Source organism: Salmo trutta, chromosome 30 (genome assembly GCF_901001165.1).
Source record: "Salmo trutta chromosome 30, fSalTru1.1, whole genome shotgun sequence".
Classification (NCBI taxonomy): Eukaryota; Metazoa; Chordata; class Actinopteri; order Salmoniformes; family Salmonidae; genus Salmo; species Salmo trutta.
Genome location: NC_042986.1, coordinates 19,668,632 through 19,689,547, shown reverse-complemented (window position 1 = coordinate 19,689,547; position 20,916 = coordinate 19,668,632). Strand labels below are relative to the sequence as shown.

The window sequence follows — 20,916 nt, the reverse complement described above, 5'->3', positions numbered from 1 at the left end:
AAGTTGATCAACAAATCTCATTTCATACAGAGGTATATTCAGTATTCTTTCTTTGCAAAAGGTTTGCCAATCAAAATACTATCATACTGCAACAATTTATAGTACTGTGTATAATTCAGTTGATGTAGCCTTTCCCATTCGGGTTTATTTTATTAAAGACAAAATAAATATATTGGTGGGCTGCTTGTGTGTACTTGTGTGTACTCCACTACTGTTAAGAATGTCCTGAGCCTATTGTGCCTGTCTGTCTGTGCAACCTGAATTACATCATCAATCTTCTGGGCACAATGACAGTCATGCTTTCATATTTCACATTGCAGTTCCATACAGGTGTCCTTTCATGAACCTAAAGCTGCTGTACTCAGTAAAGTGCTGTCCTTATGTGGAACATACAGTATATGTTCAGTATTCACTGATGGAAAAGATAGTGAATAAACACATGCCTCAATCCAAGCTCACTGAAGCCAAGACAATAGTAGCTCACTGAGGATTTGAATTGCAACAACCACATGATTGGATAAGAGCCATGCTTGGGTCAATCAAATAGTCCTTCCGTAAACCTGAATCTGCTTTAGTAAGTAGTGTGCTGTCCTTATGCATCCTTACATGTGCAGTATTTTCTCAAGAAAGACTAGTGAACAGAACGGACAAAAAGGGTTATTTCCATTGGTCGCCATCCAAGCTGATTGAAGTTGAGTTGCTCACGGAGTTGCTCATGGAGATGCCCGCTGAATTTCTGAATGGCAACAACAATTAGATTGGCTGTGGTTATATCTGGGTGTCATGAGTCTATTTGTGGTTGTTATGGCTGTATCGATGGGTGTCATGAGTCTATTTGTGGTTGTTATGGCTGTATCGATGGGTGTCATGAGTCTATTTGTGGTTGTTATGGCTGTATCGATGGGTGTCATGAGTCTATTTGTGGTTGTTATGGCTGTATCGATGGGTGTCATGAGTCTATTTGTGGTTGTTATGGCTGTATGTGTCGATGGGTGTTTTTGCTCTACGTTTTATGGTTGCACCTATGGCTTATATGTCAAATCATGCCATGACTCATCAATCATGTCTACCCATCAGTCAATACTATTCAATCAAATTGGCAACAGGGAATTCAGGCAAAACACTATATTTGCAGCTGTTATAGAGAAAGGTTGACTAAATACCCAGTTAAGTTTCTTTTGTTTCTCAGGTGTAGGAACAGTTCCATAAAGCGCACAATCATGAGCACATAGAAGACAGAACAACTACTGATGGTGATGGACAATATCCACATGATTTCTTTTGACAAAGAAGTGAGGAAATGGCCATGAAACAGTCCATGAAATGAAAAGCAAGATAAATGTATTGTGCTGAATACTATGTTCTATTGTACAGTTTGTTCACTACAAACTCTAATAAAATGCCATGTGTATTGGACAAAAACCTTCTTCAGAAAGGTATAACAAATAACATTCATTACTTGAGGCATTTTTGTTGTAAGCCCAGACAGTGGCTTATGTAGAGAGACCCTCAAGCCAATCTTTAGCTCCAGGACTATCACTAAAGGACACTGGGTTAACGGTGTGTGTGTTTGTGTGTGCTCACAACTGTGGTACACTTTCACTGCAGCAGCACAGTAAGTAAAGCATGACCATTTCTCCACAGTAAACTGAGATACACAGTTACATAACAAAAACATATTGCACATAGAATTATAAATCAGTTTTCATAGATGTCCCGCCTCTATTTCTATGGTCCCATCCTTACAGCATTGGAAGTGAATTAAAGTGGTGGATACTGGATGACTATATTTAGGATCTGACTGAATACAAGCTACTGGCATAACATGCAAGGACATCAACATCAACAGAGCAAAGTTTGAAACAATATAAAATGTATTACATAGCGCACGCAGGATTATCAAGTAGATTATCAAAAGTATAAATACATTAACCAAAATAAAATACAAAAATCATGGGTACAAAAATGCAGCTCAATCTAAGGTACAGAAAGCAGTCAAACATGCATCCAATCTCTGTAGAAGCACTAGATATTGAAGAGTTCCTCATCCAATTTGAGGTCAAAGCTCAAACGTCATTCAGAGGAGAGAGGGGGGATAGGGGGAGAGAGGGATGGGGAGAGAGACCACTTTGCTAGCTACAGCTCAACAGTATACTTGAGAATTGCATGGAAAGCACAGATGCCCTGACCTTGCTGAATGCAGGTGTCAGTGTTCTGACAAGAGGAACAGACAACTACTGGACCAGAAGCTAATGAGGTTCAGTATAGCAGTGCCCTCATGGGGGAGAAACACAGTGATATTGATATTCATGATTTCATTTTTAAAAATATGTCTCTTTCCGGATTAGCACTCCATTCCCAATATCATGTACCAAGTAGTGTATTAAGATTACACTATATAGGGAATAGGGTGCCAGTTAAAGCCTTAGAGGGTGGAAAATGTGAAAATGAACTAAAGGATAGTGGTGGTAGACGGTCCTAAGCCTAAGGAAGGAGGCTGGATCTTATATTAATTACACTGTCTATGTGAGAAGTCTTAGAATAGCTATTACATTTTTTTTATAAAAGGAGAATAAGAAACGGACAGCCCTCCAGCTCCGTAAATATTTGAAGCAATGTTAACTTCCCATTTTGTATATTTTTTTCTCCTTTCTCCTCCTCTTCTGAGTACAAGCAGTACAGGCTTTTTGCAGCCTGCATTCTAATGAGGAAGAGAGAGGAAGGTTGTGTAACGAGGCGGTATGATTATATAAGACGGGGGTTGTTGACAGAATGTGCAGGACCTGGGCTCTGATAGGGAAAGGGAGGCATGTGGAAAAGGAGAGAGAGGAAGAAGAGAGGAAAGGGTTTTTAAAAGGGGTGCTGCCCTTGCTAATAAGAGCTATCTGGAGAAACGCAAGCCTTGTCGGGAAAAAAGGGGGGTGGGGTCGTAAGTAACAACTGTAGAGCATGGCACTTGCAACGCCAGGGTTGTGGGTTAGATTCCCACGGGGGACCAGTACAAATGAAAATGGATCCACTCACTACTGTAAATCGCTCTGGATATGAGCGTCTGCTAAATGACAAAAATGTTAAAAAGAAAAAGTAAATGTCTGGGAGTCTTCTGATGTTAGAAAAGATTACGTACAGTACACCACCATCCAAATAAAGACATATCTGACCCTGAATATGATGTGTGAACTATTGGGTGTGTGTGTATACCTCTGGCTGCTGCAAGAAATAACAGGCTCTCTCTTTAGGAGCTTTTCTTTTGGCATCCTATACTGTATTTGCGTATGATCCTTGAAACAAAACCTATTTAGGGAGAATGCTAAGCAAACACAACAGCATGGCTTCCCATCACATCACACTGTGCATTATAAAGTTGTTTTTCCTCACACATGTATTCCTAGACATAAATATCTTACTTACAGATAACTCAATCAACACAGTCGCTCTGAAACATCACTTCAACTTTAACATATACAAGGAAAAGGTTGTCTATCCAAAATATAGTCATATGTAGTAAGCCTTTCGGTTATAGAGTACTTAATCTAGACTGCATGTTTGAATTATACAATTGTTTATATGTAATAATATTTCAATTAGCCGTTGTACCGGACCTTTATATATATATATACAGAAGTTGATGAGTACTGAATTGAGCTCTCTTCCATAAGTTGCAGTGTTGAGCTCTATACAGTAGTTGATGAGAATGTTGTTGAGCTGTCTTTCTTAGCAAACAGCATTGTTCTGTACCGTAGTAGTTGATGTGTACAGTACTGCGTTGAGTTGCCGTGTGTTCAGGTGTATTTCACTTTCACACAGAAGGTCTCCTCTGTGATCTCCTCCTGGTTGTTGATGTAGATGAGGATCTCCTGAGCACCAGGACTTTGGCTGGGAGCGAAACGCAGCCCGATGCGGTAGGTCTCCCCTCCCCCAATCTACAGGGAAAGAACAGGGTTGTGTTCATTAGGTACCAAATGGAAGAAAAAAAAGGACAGAAACAGGGACGGATTACCTGAACTCGTTCAATAAGAAGCTAAAATGTTTGGTTTTCTGTTGCACAATGTTTTGTTAAGTTTAGCTAGAGTGTGACATAATGAATGGCACCCAGGTTCAACCCACAGGTGCACTGTAGCAACTGGGTTGTGTTCAGTAGAGTGAAAACGTTTTGAAACGGGGAGGTAAGACCTGATCTTGTCCAATAAAACATGTATTTTTTATGTTATTGAATATCCGAAACATACAATATACTTGCAGTGAAGCCGCTCAACAACTACACCATACCAGTAATCCAACAGACTCCCATTCAGAGCGACACACAGAAGCATCCAGGGTCAATGCCCTGCTCAAGGGTACATTGACAGATCTCCCACCAGGCCAAAAAACATGAACCCGAACCCTCCAAGATCCCCCCACAGTTCCCCAATAGCTGCCCCTCAACCATTCGAGACCCATCCCACAGTCCCCCCCCAAGAAGAAAAAATAAAATAAAAAATACAATTCATTCCATTCCTCACCACCAAGAACCCCCAAATGCACCAACAACCAAGAGAATGAACTACAGAGAAAAAAGACAGAAGAAAACAACAATGCAAAAAAACTAAAAAACTAAGGACATCAAGGACAACTAAAATCATAACAGCAATGCCAACTGTATATGTTTGTGTGCATGTCTGGCACTATTACATGTATGTGTGAGTTCTTGTATGCGTTTATTTGAATGAGAGTGTGTGTATATGCATGTGTACAAACACCTGCACGGCATCAGCCTCAGGCAAACCGGCATTAGTTGTAAAAACTGCCCCTCAGTGTCATTTAAACATACTTTTTATTATGTTTTATTTTGGCTTTATTTTTTACTTTTATCATCATTCTATCTCCCGCACAGCAACTCCACTCCCACTTGTCTCAAATTCCACATCCCAACCCTCAGCCCATCCCACCTATCTCTGCTGGCCACCTTCTTCGGATTTCTACGCAACACATACCTTTCAACTGTGCTGTGATGTTTAACATACAATTTCAATCTATCTAATCGAATAAAATCCACAGATTGCGAGTTGAAGATATACTTTTAGTAAGTGTATTAGTATATTAGTAATTGACTAACCCAGTCTCTCCAGATCTCCTAACAGTACTATTTCTAGGGTCAATTTGAGATCAATGCTATGCATTTTCAACCAGAAACAGGCTACCTGAAGGCAATACCAAAACAAATGGTCTATTGATTCTGTATCCTCACAACAAAATCTGCAGAGCTTCGATGATTTTATGCCCTAAATATTCAACATTTTGTTGGTAGCAAGAATTCTAAATAATAATTTTAGCTGAAAAGCACAATCTTGAATCTTGCGTTGCTTTATATATCAACTCATACACCCTGTACCATGGAATCGGTACATCAAAAATCTCTTCCCAACTATTTTGCAATCTGTATGGCACAGTTGTCAACATCCTGGTCCTAAAATGAAACTAGTATACTTTCGTATTTATGCTATTTTATTCCTCCGCCAGTTTTGATTCTTTATATTGGGCAGACAGACCAGTTCCCTACCTCCTCCTGCTGCTACTTCCCTCCTCCATTTTCGGTGTAATGCTGTAATCAATTGGTTGTACTCTTGGATTGAGCAGAACTTCCCGTACAATTCTGATAACTCAATGAAGGACATAACTCTACCATTACAATTTACAATATCATTTAAGAACAAAATACCCCTTTCAAACATCATTTCCATTAATACAGGTATTTTATCAACCAGCACATTTCAGTTCAGCCATAATATTTGTTGTAATATTTGTTCTCTTTTCAGGGTGATGAAATTGAAATTGTAGCCAGCTATGCAATGCTTGTTTGAAAAAGAGAGATACTTTGAAAAAAGTATCATTGTCAATTAATCAAAAATGAGACATGGCAATCTGCAGAAAGGCAAAAAGGCAATTTTTTAACAATGGATGAGCATTTCTTAGTAATCTACTTGAGAAGCAATTAGGGTAAAACTTTTGAATAAGTGATGCCTTTAGAGAGAGGTTTAGTGCTTTTATATTTAATAATCTCAAACCACCCAATTCATATTCATTATATAGATAGGCACGCTTTATTTTGTCTGGTTTAGCATCCCAGATGAAGTGAAATATTTTTTAATCATATGATTTGAAAAACGAATCATCAGGAGTAGGCAGCGCCATAAGTAAGTTAGTAAATGGAGATATGACTAAGGAGTAAATCAGGGCAATTTTTCCATAAATAGACAGGTATTTACCTCTCCATGGTTGCAGGATCTTGTCTCTTTTTACAAGTTTTCTATTGAAATTCATTGTGGAGAGCTTATTTATATATTTTGTGATATGAATACCAAGTATGTCTACTTCACCACCAGCCCATTTTATAGGTAAACTGCAGGGTAATGTAAAAGTTTTATTTTTTAAAGATCCAATACGTAATATTGTACAAATCATAATTAGGTTTTAGTCCAGAAAAGTTATCTAGATCTTCAATGAGACATTGCAGGGATTTAGCTTGCAGACTTAATATAAAACTTGAGTCATCGGCATACATGGACACCTTTATTTTTAAACCTTGGATTTCTAATCCTCTAATGTTGTTATTGGATCTGATTTTAATAGCTAGCTATTTCAATGGCCATAACGAATAGATATGGTGACAGCAGACACCCTTGTTTAACTCCTCTTGACAATTCAAAACTCTGAGAAGTAGCCGTTATTTACTATATTACACCTGGGGTTGCTATACATTATTTTTACCCATTTTATTAGAGAATCACAGAAATTGAAAAAATCCAGCCATTATCAAATGCCTTTTCAAAATCTGCTTTAAATACCAGGCCTGGCTTCTTAGAGGTTTCATTATTTCTAGTAGTTGTCATATATTATCTCCAATGTATCGTCCATGTAAAAAACCTGTCTGATCAGGATGAACAATACCTGGTAAAACCCTTTTAATTCTGAGTGCTATGCACTTCGCTAGTATTTTTGCATCACAACATTGAATTGTAAGGGGCCTCCAGTTTTTTAGATAGACTGGGTCTTTATATTTGCCATCTGGGTCTTGTTTTAATAATAGAGATATCAGACCTTCCTGCTGAGTACCTGACAGACTACAATTTCTATAGGAGTAGTTAAAACAATCTAACAATGGTGCTTTTAGTATATCAAAAAAGGCTTGTTATGCCTCTACCGGTATGCCATCAACCCAGGGGTTTTTTCCAGACAAAGGATTTAATAGCCTCAAAAAGTTATTCCTCTGTAATTTGGCCTTCGCACTGATCTTTCTGTACATTTGTTAATTTTCTATTTTTTTTATTATTTGGAAAGAATTCCTTACCTTAATCTTCATTCAGTGGGAGAGGATGATACGGAAAAGAGAACATCTGCCTAAAATAGTTAGCTGCCTCTTTTAAAATATAATTCAGAGAATCATAGATGACTCCGTCTTCAGTAACGAGTTTCTGCAAATTATTTTTGTTAGCGTTCCTGTATTGGAGATTTAGGAAGAATTTTGTGCATTTTTCTCCATATTCCATCCAGTTTGCATTATTTTTGTAATAGCTTACATTAGATCGTTCTTGAATAAAATCCTCAAGTTCTTTTTGTTTTTCCTCTAACTTATTTTGCATCTCTGTAGTATCGTTTTTATTGCTATCTACCTGTACTATTAGTTCATGGATTTCCCTTGTTAGTCTCGTCTCTTTAGCCAGAAACTGCTTTTTTATTATTGATGAATATTGAATTGAATGGTATCCCAAACAATAAGGGGACTTGCTGCACCTATATTATAATAGAAAAATTAAGTTATAAATGATTTTGTCTTAGTTAAAAATAAGTTGTCCTCCAGTACACTTTGATTAAATTTCCAATATCTCCATCCACGTGGAAAATCTATAATAGTTATGTGAATGCAAATTAGATGATGATCCGATCACATTCTGACTCCTATTAAAACTTTTTAAACATTTGATGCAAGAAAGAAAGAGACAAGAAAGTGGTCAAGACGACTAGCTTGATTAAGTCTCCTCCACGTATATCTCACTAGGTTGGGGTTTTTTAGTCTCCAAATATCCACATTTCTAATGTGTCCATAATATTTGTGATTTCCTTAAGGGCACGGTGATGATAGTTTGTAGAGTGATTACCTTCACGGTCCATTGAGGTACTTAACACTGTGTTATAGTCTCCTACCACAATGATTTGATAATTTGTTGCCTGTATGTTCAATAAATTGGTATAAATGTTTTCGAAGAAGTATGGATCATCCTGATTTGGACCATATAGATTAATGCGCTACTGTGTTATAGGCTCCTACCACAATGATTTGATAATTTGTTGCCTGTATGTTCAATAAATTGGTATAAATGTTTTTGAAGAAGTATGGATCATCCTGATTTGGACCATATAGATTAATGCGCCAAATCTCTTACGTCGTCCACTTTCATATTCAAAAGGATCCACCTTCCTTGCAAATCATTCCTGACTATTTGCACATTCAGATCGAAATTGTTGTTAATATCATCACACCTTTTGAGTTACTTAGTCCGTGACAGAAAATTATTTCACCACCCCATTCCTTTTCCCACGCAACTCCATCTAATAATGTAGAGTGAGTTTCCTGTAAACAGTACATGTTATATTCCTTTTCTCTTAGCCACGTAAAGACTGATCTTTTATTATAATCTGCTAAACCGTTACAATTATAACTGGCTATACTTATTTCACCCCTTACCATAACTAGATACTATTCTCAGTCTAAACTGACCATAATTAGTGCTTCTAAAGTTACTGCCATCAGAGGTATTATGATGGTCAAAACTAGAGCTTTCAAATGTCTGATATTTAGAATTCAAGAAATAGGTTCTTGCAATATTTGTTTTATTCCCTTGCCTGTTTGCCTGTGAGCCAATGCCACAGATGTTGGAAAATTGAGACAAGATATTATGTGTGTAGTAAATCTGAGTAGGTTGATGTGTATGATATTGGATGTGATTTATTGAGAGCGTGTACGATGTCTGTATAAGAGTAAGACTATTATGTATGCTGTCCAAATAAATAATAACTCTGACAATTTGCATGGTTGAGTGTCTATGTGTGTAACATGTAGTGCGTATAACCTTAATATTCATGATAATTGTAATCCATATCGTATCTTTAACATCATTGAAAAACACATACCAGCATTTCCATAGCAATTGACGTTTCACATGATCATGAAAGAGACCTTGCATTACTCTAGAGATGGCTTCACTACAGTACAAATATATTCCGTACAATATGTTATTATTCCCTAATGGCCCTATCCTGATATCTTCCCTTCTTGTTGTAAACATATATAAACTTGAAGACAAATACATTAAAAAGACAAACAAGACATTCAATTACTGAACCCGACCCTGGACATATCTCTATACTGTGCCTTCAGAAAGTATTCACACCCCTTAACTATTTCCAAATGTTGTTCTCTTACAGCCTGAATCTAAAATTGATTAAATTGAGACTTTGTGTTACTGGCCTACACACAATACCCAATAATGTCAAAGTAGAATTGTAAAGCTGAAATGTCTTGTCAAGTATTCAACCCCTTTGTTATGGCAAGCCTAAATAAGTTCAGGATTAAAAATGTGCTAAACAAGTCACATAATAAGTTGCATGGACTCTGTATGCAATAATAGTGTTTAACATTGTTTTTCAATGACTACCTAATTTCTGTACCCCACACATACAATTATCTGTAGGCCCCTCAGTCGAGCAGTGAATTTTACACATAGTCTCAGTCTCAACCACAGAAACCAGGGAGGTTTTCCAATGCCTCACATAGAAGGGCACCTAAAAAAAAGGCAGACATTGAAGCTACTTCGAGCATGGTGAAGTTATTAATTACACGTTGGATGGTGTATGAAAACACCCAGTCACTACAAAGATACAGGCGTCTTTCCTAACTCAGTTTCCGGAGAGGAAGTAAACCGATCAGGGATTTCACCATGAGGTCAATAGTGACTTTAAAACTGTAATAGTTTAACGGCTGTGATAGGAGAACACTGAGGATGGATCAACAACATTGTAGTTACTCCACAATACTAACCTAAATGACAGAGTGAAAAGAAAGAAGCCTGTACAGGATAAAAATATTCCAAAACATGCATCCTGTTTGCAATAAGGCACTAAAGTAAAACTGCAAGAAAAGTGGGAAATAAATTAACTTTTTGTCCTGAATACAAAGCATTATGTTTAGGGCAAATCCAACTCAACACATCACAGAGTACAACTCTTTATATTTTCAAGCATGGTGGTGGCTGCATCATGTTATGGGTATGCTTGTCATCGACAAGGACTAGGAAGTTTCTGTATTTCATTTTCAACACATTTGCAAAAATTTCAAAAAGCATGTTTTCACTTTGTCATTATGGGTTATGGTGTGTAGATGGGTGAAGTTATTATTTTTTAATCCCTTTTGAATTCAGGCTGTAACACAACAAAATGTCCAATGAGTCAAGGGGTATGAATACTTTCTGAATGCACTGCAACCCTAATATTCTTTAATGACGTTTAAAAGAAGCATGTGTGATGCGTTTTTCGAACATTGCTTTTTAGGTGTATTTCACCAGAGTACTATAGTACATTGTTTATAATCCTCTGGCTATATTTACGCCACTTGACTGTGATTACAACACATAACGTCTATTAGGGATGTGTGGCGATACGACGACAATAGATTTGTGTATAAGCTCAAATCAACAAAACGATTTGCCACTATAATTGGCTCATTAGAGGAAAGTCAACCAGAATTAGAGTCATTTTGTAAAAAAGGGAAATTGTTTTCTACAACACCTGTTGTTCCCACCATAAATTGTAAGCTCGTGAAACTACATGCTCTTTGTATTGTTGTTTTCTTCCTCCAAATTAACTACAGCCAGTGTGTTGTGTTATGCTTTGATTATTAACGGAATTCATATGGTTATCGTTTGTTTGCGGCTCGCCATGCTGTTCATAAGGTCTTATTTGGACATTTTAATAAAAAACTTTTTTCTCATGGCTGCATTCCACGTAATGGCCAGCTAAAACATATGGTTCAATGTGTGAGATTTATCTGGTCATTTCTGGAAAACTATAATATCGATCCTTGCTCTGCTTTTTTTGCTTCCCAATTGTTTTTATTATGGCAGGGTAGTTATTTTTTGGCGTAGGGAAAATTACTCTATTCAAAGTTAAGATATAAACCCCATAAATTGTTTAGAGAGTATTGAGCCTGAAGCTATGTTGACTAAATGGAAAACACAGTTGGTTATTTTTCTTGCCCCTCTCTCTCCCTCCGTCTCTCTCTATTTGGTTAAGCATCATCTGCACGCAAGTGGTAGAAACATAAACAGATTTTTTAAGGAGTTCATTTTCCATTGGCAGCCTGTTCATTTAAAACCCAGCGATTCTATTTCCATTTGCACCGCTGCTTGCTCTATGAGACCGTCTTGCAAATGACAGCGAACGAAAGCCAATGATGTTGAGACGACTTGTTTATGACCTGTTTATGAAGTCAATGAATCTCCTATGAGACACTGGGGCTAATGACAGAACATGTAAAAAATCAACAGCTATAATGGACGCGTTCTATTATTCATATTACGTAAATGTTATCGCAGGTGCAGCGAAATGCTTGTGTTTCTCGCTCCAACAGTACAGTAATACCTAGCAACAAAATAAAAATACACATAATCCAGAAAAATAAAGAAATGAATAAATATCAGGAAGAGTAACGTCAGAGACCAGAATATAAATATATATATATATATATATACACTGAACAAAAATATAAATGCAACATGTAAAATGTTGGTCCCAAGTTTGATGAGAAGAAATAAAACATCCCAGAAATGTTTCATACGCACAAAAAATGTATTTCTCTACAAATTTGTACATGAATTTCTTTACATCCCAGTTAGTGAACATTTCTCATTTGCCAAGATAATCCATCCACCTGACAGGTGTCGAATATCAAAAAGCTGACTGAACAGCATGATCATTACACAGGTGCACCTTGTGCTGGGGACAATAAAAGGCCACTAAAATGTGCATTTGTCATACAACACAAAGCCACAGATGTCTCAAGCTTTGAGGGAGCGTGCAATTGGCATGCTGACTGCAGGGATGTCCACCAGCGCTGTTGCCAGAGTATTGAATGTTCATTTCTCTTCCATTAGCTGCCCCAATGCCATTTTAGAGAATTTGGCAACCGGGCTCACAACCGCAGACCAGGTGTAACCACATCAGCCCAGGACCTCTACATCTTTCTTCTTCACCTGCGGGATCGACAGACCAGCCACCCGGACAGCTGCAGAAACTGAGGAGTATTTATGTCTGTAATAAAGCCCTTTGTGGGGAAAAATGCATTCTGATTGGCTGAGCTTGGCTACCCAGTGGGTAGGCCTGGCTCCCAAGTCGGTGGACCTTTGTCCTCCCGGGCCCACCCACGGCTGCGACCCTGCCCAGTCATGTGAAATCCATAGATTAGGGCCTAATTAATTTATTTCAATTGACCGATTTCCTTATATGAACTGTAACTAAGTAAAATCATTGAAATTGTTACATGTTGCGTTTATATTTTTATACATATCATTTACACTGAGTAAACAAAACATTAAGAACACCTGCTCATTCCATGACATAGACTGACCAAGTGAAAGCTAGGATCCCTTATTGATGTCACTTGTTAAGTCCACTCCAATCAGTGTAGGGGAGAAAACAGGTAAAAGAATGAGACAATTTAGACATGGATTGTGTATGTATGCCATTCAGAGGGTGAATGGGCAAGACAAACGATTTAAGTGCCTTTGATTGGGGTATGGTAGTACTGTAGGTGCCAGGCACATCGGTGTGAGTGTGTCAAGAACTGCAACGTTGCTGGATTTGTTATGCTCAACAGTTTCTCGTGTGTATCAAGAATGTTCCACCACCCCAAGGACAATCAGCCAACTTAACAACTGGGACAGCCTCGCAGGGCAACGCTTTCAACACCTTGTAGAGTCCATGCCCCAACAAATTGAGGCTATTCTGATAAAAGGGGGTCCAACTCAATATTAGGAAGGTGTTCCTAATGTTTTGTAGACTCAGTGCATATAAATATAATGGTCTGTTTTGTATGTAAATATTATTAAAGTGACTCTGTACATAGGGCAGCAGTCTCTAAGGTGCAGGGTAGAGTACTGGGTGGTAGCTGGCTAGAATGGTGACTGTTTAACAGTCTGATAACATGGAGGAAAGAGCTGTTTGTCACTCTCTCGATCCCGGCTTTGATGCACCTGTACAGCCTTCTAGATGGTAGTGGGTCGAACAGGCCGTGGCTCTGATGGCTGAGGTCCTTGATGAACTTCTTGGCCTTCCTGTGACACCGGTTGCTGTAGATGTCCTGGAGGGCAGGCAGTGCTAGGCCTAGTTCCCCAGTGATGCGGTTCCGGACGGTGCAATTGTGTACCAGGCGGTGATACAGCCCGACAGGAGGCGCCTTAATGGTCCATCTGTCCAAGTTCATGAGGGTCTTAGGGGCCAAGACAAATGTCTTCAGCATCCTGAGGTTGAAGAAGTGCTGTTGCACTTTCTTCACTACACTGTTTGTGTGAAGAAGGCTGTTGGTAATCAGGCCTAGCACTGTTGTGTCGTCAGCAAACTTGATAATTGAGTTGGAGATGTGCGTGGCCACGCAGTCATTGGTGAACAGGGAGTACAGGAGGGGGCTGAGTACGCACCCTTCAGTGCCCCCCGTGTTGAGGATCAGAGTGGCGGAGGTGTTGTTGCCTACCTTCACCACTTGGGGTCGGCCCGTCAGGAAGTCCAGGACCCAGTTGCACAGGGAGGGGTTCAGACACAGGGCCCTGAGCTTAGTAATGAGCTTGGAGGGTGAGCTGTAGTTGATGAACAGCATTCTTACATACTGAACATATTTCTCTTTTCCAGGTGGGATAGGGCAGTGTGCAGAACAATGGGGATTGCGTCGTCCGTGGTACTGTTGGGGCGATTGTAGCACTTCATAATGACAGAAGTGAGTGCTAAGAGGCGATAATCATTTAGTTCAGTTACCTTCACTTTCTTGGGTACAGGAACAATAGTGGACATCTTGAAGAAAGTGGGGACAACAGATTGGGATATGGAGAGATGAAATATGACCGTAAACACATAAACTAACGACTTATTAGTGTCATTGGTCTGTCCCAGAGCCAATAACTATAGAGAGGCAGAAGTCCTTTCCAGTGTCAGTGATGAATACGGTCCAGGTACAATACGACAACCAATTACCTCCAGGCATGTTTGAAAATAGAAAAGGATGGTCCTCCCCTCTCCATCCATCCCTCCCTCCCACTCTCTCTTGCTCTCTTTTCCTCTCTCTCACTGTTGCGCTCCCTCCGTCCGTTCCTCATTAAATGTCAGTTTGAACAGAGACATGACAAGAGGGCAGTGTTGTGCTTTGTAGTGGTGCTCACCTCAAAACGGTCCTCTTTAAACTGGAGCAGGTCAGGGTGGTCTGACCGTAGCAGGAGGACACGGCTGGTGGGGTAGGGGTTGGTGTAAGTGATCTTCCGGGTGCTCCCCCGACCCCCTCCCACAGGTGCACACATTTCAAAAGCCTGCCAGAAGAGAGATATACAACACATGTCTAGGATCAGTTAAGCCTCCTCAGAATTGTATCCTTAACCATTAGGGGGAAATAAAAAACAGACCTTAGATCACGTCTGTGGGAGAAACTAAATGATAGAAACACACAACACTCCTAGTAGAAACAGGTCTAGGATCAGTTTAGTTTTGATCAGATCCTAACCTCAACCATTAAGGGGGAAGAAAAAAAAACTGACTTTGGATCTGTCTGTAAAGAAGAAAAAAAATGAAACAAGAGACAAATCCAAATGGTGCAATAGAATTAATATCAGTGTAGAATGCAACAGAAAGACACATGACATTCGAAGCAAATAGCTGGTATGGATGAAACAGAGTCTTATTCATTAGGCACCAAACTGAACAAAATGGACTGAAACAGGGATGGACTACTACCTGAACATAACCAATAAGAAACGCTTGTTTTCCTTTTCCGTTGCTAAACATTTTTCTACGAGTGCACTAATGAATATGAAACCTTATCTGTTCATCTTTTGCCCCTGAGAGAGAAAGGAAACGGGGCACACTATCAGATTGTGAATCTAAAATCACTTAGGTGATTATATCAATGTTTAGAAGAAGGCGCCCAGATTGACAACACAAAGAGATAAAACACTGTCAGAACCATTGAGGATTAAAGTCACATAACATTATGTGCATATAAATTCGTACAATCTCACAGACGCACCAAAAACATATGATACTGTTATTGTGAGCTCCACAAAGATCTCGCAAGAACAGTCTCTTCATTCATAATTTAGCAGAGGATCATAACAGTGGAGAGAAACCAAATAATGTTATTTTGGGTGTGTTTCTTGTCATAGTGACATCATAAGGGGAATAAAGTTCCACTGCATTGCACACGTCTTTGTGAGACTGCACTGCGCCATTCAATCGTTCAGACAGTTTCACTACCCATCTAGGAGATACTGTATGCTAAGGTTATTACAGCCAAACTATAGGAGACACCTTTAAAGAGCATGGCACTAATCCCAAATGGCACCGTATTCCCTATATAGTGCACTACTTTTGGCCAGGGGTGCACTACTTTTGGCCAGGACCCATAGTGCTCTGGTTAAAAGTAGTGCACTATGTAGTAGAATATAGGGTTGCCATTTGGGATGCAGTCCATGTCTTTACCCAGCCATCTCCGTTGCCAGGAATCCCTCTCTCTATCTCGCTCTCCCTTAACTGCAGGTGTCCTCTATTGAGCATTTTTTGGGTACACATTATCCTGCTTTGAGCCGCAGTGCAAGCGCCTGAGTGAGTGTGTGTGTGTAATAGGTCCATATGTCTGTGTGCGAGTGTGAATAAGTGTCTATGTGAGAAAGAGAGAATGAAAGACTGCGTATGGGAGAAAGAGCCAAAGACAAAGAGCAATAGAGAGAGAGAAAAAGATAGAGAGATGGATAGATACTGAGAGAGCGAGAGCAAGAGGCAGAGAAAGACAGAGCTTTAGTGGGTGGTTTCACCTTGGAGAGGATGGGCAGGCGACAGGTGAGGCTGAGGAGCCAGCAGGCCACCAGCGTGTGTTGCTCCACGTCCACCACGGTGAGGTAGCAGAAGCGGCTGCCCGCCCGCAACGGACACACACACAACTGCAGGTCTTGTACCACACCCGGGAGGAGGACAAACACCTCCGCTGGGTCCACCTGGGAGAGGGGAGGAGGGAGGGAGAGGGAAGGAGGGAAAAGGGGGGAGAGAGAGAGACAAAGGGAGAGAAAGGGAGGAAGGGGAAGAGAGGGAATTGGGGGGAGAGAGAGGGAATTGGGGGGAGAGAGAGATGAGATGGGGAGAGAGAGGAACATTACTCCCATTCAACCCGCTCAAAACACAGAATCTGCTCGATAGGTTCAACAGCCTTTGTAGGACTCTCTCTCATGTAACAATACATACTATAGTCAGATTACCTGCTAAGAGCAACAAAATAATCCATTGAAATATAGTCTTTGAAATATAGACTAGAGCCAACCTCTAAATTAGTTATTCATTAAATATTTAAACATATAAACATACATATCGTTCTCTACAGTGAGCATGACTGTATTACACAGTGAATATAATAGAATAACAGTTGTGACAGTCAGATTAGATAATCTACATATAACAGCATTCAAGATACTGATATCATTCAGCATTTCAAAATGAAGGACAGTCCAGTCCAGTATGTCATTCAGTCTAGAGTGAATATAGACTAAGGTTGCCTCTGAAATGGCCCCCTATTCCCTATATAGTGTCCCACTTTTCACCAGAGCACTATATAGTGCACTACTTCTGACAACAGCCCATAGGGCTCTAGTCAAAAGTAGGACACTATGTAGTGAATAGGGTGCAATTTTGGACGCACAGCCTAACTTTATCAACCAGGGTGGCAGAGAGACACCGGACAGCCAGTTGTACCTTGAGCTCCTGTGGGTGAGAGGTGTAACACCGGACCTTCCGGGTGGCTTGGGTGCCCCGTATCACCAGTGATTGACAGGTCCGCTGGCCAGTCACACAGCTGATATCCACCCGTTGCAGGAAGTGCACATATACTTGCCAGACTTGGGCGGGCACCGCCAGCCACTTATCGCTATGGAGACATCAAGCGAGAAAACAATTAGGTCTCAGAGCGAATCAACTCATAATGAGAGAAGGAGGGGCGGAACTAATGATGAGGTGATTTATCTCTGTGGCGATAAGAGACATCAGCATTTTAGTCATTTTTGAGCACCTCGTCTGATCACGGGGGCTACATCCCAAATGGCACCCTATTCCCTATAAAGTGCACTACTTTTAACCAGAGCTCTATGGGTCTTGGTCAAAAGTAGTGCACTATATAAGGAACGGGGTGTGATTTGTGACGCAGTTGCAGGCTAGGAGATATCATAGGAATCATTTTCATTGCGTCGAGTTCCAGTTGACTCTGATAATGGTGATTCCAGAATGAGCTGTGGCTATGGAGGTCAAAGGATGCCTCTTAAGCCTAATCATCCCTCCCCTGAGATTACAGGCTGGGGAGAAGAGAGAAGTCGGCCTGTTCGGAGATTGATGAGGAAAATGGATTCTGCCATGTGAAGCAATCAGCCCGGTGAATCCGACATACTGATTAAATCAATGAGATTAAGGCCCTGCATGAGCAATCTAATCAGAGGATCATCGCCGGAACCAACGGCCATCAGTTTCATCCACACTGGGAAGGGTATGATGGGGTGTGTGTGTGTGTGTGTGTCAGTAGCGACCCGTTTATTAGGGCATTAGTGGTGGCGACGCGATCGGTCCAAAAATGTATATAAAAAAAAAATAGTACAAATATATTATTTGTACAATTTATATGGATCCAATTCTTTTTGTACAATTTATATGGATTATGCTTAAAATGCTCATAAAAGTATGGTAAATGTGTGTACATTTTACTGTTCCAAAAGTATATTGTTCAAAACAAGCTGTTCAGTTACTTACTACTCTGCCAGCAGCAGCCTGGTGCCAAGTGCTCGGATAGCATTGCCAGCTTTTACATTGCTTGTTATGTGGGTGTGGGGGTTCAAGTCAAAGCACAACGTAAACGGACAACAGTCGAAGGATACAGGGATGCACTAGCTAGAACTTTCTCACAGACCTGGTAGGACAAAAAAAGCACGGCTCTATGGCTGTCAGCAACACTTTGTTTCCCCTGCCGTTCATCAGATGCTTACTAGTGGCGACATGTTGTGTGGACTAAAACAAGATAAAACTGGGTGTGTCACAAAGCATGACCAACTTAATTAGTCAGCTACAGTAATTAGCTACCGGTAGTTTGCCATCTCGCATGCCAATTTCATGTGCATCTGAAATAATAACTTAAAATTTGAATTATTAAAGATGCACTATGCAGAAATCACTCTGCCATTTCCTGGTTGAAAAATTCTAATGGTTTGCCTCATTTCAGTTTATTTGACAAAACAAGGAAGTATAGTGTAAAGAATCATTGTACCATCTAAACCGCTGTTAAATATATTTTCCATAACCAAAAATATTTATTTTCTGCTGTTTGAAGCTGGTGTAAAAAAATGACATTAAAAGACGCAAAAATGAAACGTAATGGGAAACATAGAAATAGTGCACATAGAACATATATACAGCTCCTTAGACTTGCTTTCAATGAGAATGACAGATACAGTACCAGTCAAAAGTTAGGACACACTTACCCAGTCCAGAGTTTTTCTTTATTTTTACTATTTTCTACATTGTATAATACTAGTGAAGACATCAAAACTATGAAATAACACATGGAATCATGTAGTAACCAAAAAAGTGATTATTTAAACTAGCCACCCTTTGCCTTGATGACAGCTTTGCACACTCTTGGCATTCTCTTAACCAGTTCATGAGGTAGTCACCTGGAATGCATTTCAATTAACAGGTGTGCCTTGTTAAAAGTTAATTTGTGGAATTTCTTTCCTTCTTAATGCGTTTGAGCCAATCAGTTGTGGTATGACAAGGTATGGGTGGTACACAGAAGATAACCCTATTTGGGAAAAAACCAAGTTCATATTATGGCAAGAACAGCTGAAATAAGCGAAGAGAAACGACAGTCCATCATTACTTTAAGACATGAAGGTCAGTCAATACGGAACATTTCAAGGATTTTGAAAGTTTCTTCAAGTGCAATCGCAAAAACCATTAAGTGCAATGATGAAACTGGCTCTCATGAGGATAAGTTCATTAGAGTTAACTGCAACTCAGATCGAAGCCCAAATAAACGCTTCACAGAGTTCAAGTAACAGACATCTCAACATCAACTGTTCAGAGGAGACTGCCTGAATCAGGCCTTCCTAATCAAATTGCTGCAAAGAACCACGACTAAAGGACACCAATAAGAAGAAGAGACTTGCTTGGGCCAAGAAACACGAGCAATGGACATTAGACTGGTTGAAATCTGTCCTTTGGTCTGATGAGTCCAAATGTGAGATTTTTGGTTCTAATCTCTGTGTCTGTGAGACGGAGAGTAGGTGAACTGATGATCTCCGCATGTGTGGTTCTCACCGTGAAGCATGGAGGAGGAAGTGTGATGGTGTGGGGGTGCTTTGCTGGTGACACTGTCTGTGATTTATTTAGAATTCAAGGCACACTTAACCAGCATGGCTACCACAGCATTCTGCAGCGATATGCCATTCCATCTGGTTTGCGCTTAGTGGTACTATCATTTATTTTTCAACAGGACAATGACCCCTCACACCTCCAGGCTGTGTAAGGGCTATTTGAACAAGAAGGAGAGTGATGGAGTGCTGCATCAGATGACCTGGCCTCCACAATCACCTGGCCTCAACCCAATTGAGATGGTTTGGGATGAATTGGATCGCAGAGTGAAGGAAAAGCAGCCAACAAGTGCTCAGCATATGTGGGAACTCCTTCAAGACTGTTGGAAAAGCATTCCAGGTGAAGCTGGTTGAAAGAATGCCAAGAGTGTGCAAAGCTGTCATCAAGGCAAAGGGTGGCTATTTTGAAGAATCACTTTTTTGGTTACTACATGATTCCATATGTGTTATTTCATAGTTTTTATGTCTTCACTATTATTGTACAATGTAGAAAATAGTAAAAAACCTACTTCGTCAGATTGAACCCGATGATCAATCTGACAAAGCTCCAGAGTTCCTCTGTGAAGATGGGAGAACATTCCAGAAGGACAAACATCTCTGCAGCAATCCACCAATCAGGCCTTTATGGCAGAGTGGCCTAACAGAAGCCACTCCTCATTAAAAGGCACATGACAGCCGCTTAGAGTTGACCAAAAGGCACCTAAATACTCTCAGACCATGACAAACAAGATTCTCTGGTCTGAATGCCAAGCGTCACGTCTGGAGGAAACCTGGCACCATCCCTACGGTGAAGCATGGTGGTGGCAACATCATGCTGTGGGGATGTTATTCAGCGGCAGGGACTGGGAGACTAGTCAGGATCAAAGGAAAGAAATGTTGCCCATGCTACGTCAATGGGCCGCGCGGTGCATTCTGGGCGATTCTGGGACAAAGAGCGCTCTCCTTCAAGGAGAGAATGAGAATCTATTGGGCGCTAGCTCAAAAACCCAACATTACTAAGAAGAACAACATTACAAATCTGTGATGAGATGAGATCTGTTCGGAAATAGACAAATCCGCTCATTTGTGTATATATAGTGTATGGTGGGGGAGGAATAATGGTCTGGGACTGTTTTTCATAGTTCGGGCTAGGCCCCTTAGTTCCATTGAAGGGCCATATTCAGCATACAGTGACATTCTAGACAATTCTGTGCTTCTAAGTTTGTGGAAACAGTTTGGGGAAGGCCCTTTC

At 40.2% G+C, this 20,916-nt stretch overlaps 1 protein-coding gene across 3 annotated transcripts in view; it reads right to left on the bottom strand.

The window, feature by feature from the left end:
• Nucleotides 1-1,245: 1,245 nt before the first annotated feature.
• nphp4 (nephronophthisis 4) overlaps nucleotides 1,246-20,916 on the bottom strand; it is a 215,703-nt gene continuing 196,032 nt past the window's right edge. For all 3 annotated transcript variants that reach the window (XM_029723198.1, XM_029723199.1, XM_029723200.1), the window contains 4 exons: nucleotides 17,029-17,200; nucleotides 16,101-16,280; nucleotides 14,460-14,603; nucleotides 1,246-3,923 (listed from right to left, as the gene is read on the bottom strand). In XM_029723198.1, coding sequence (XP_029579058.1) covers nucleotides 3,783-3,923; nucleotides 14,460-14,603; nucleotides 16,101-16,280; nucleotides 17,029-17,200 — 637 coding nt within the window. In that variant the 3' untranslated portion in view covers nucleotides 1,246-3,782. The remainder of the gene's footprint in view (nucleotides 3,924-14,459; nucleotides 14,604-16,100; nucleotides 16,281-17,028; nucleotides 17,201-20,916) is intronic.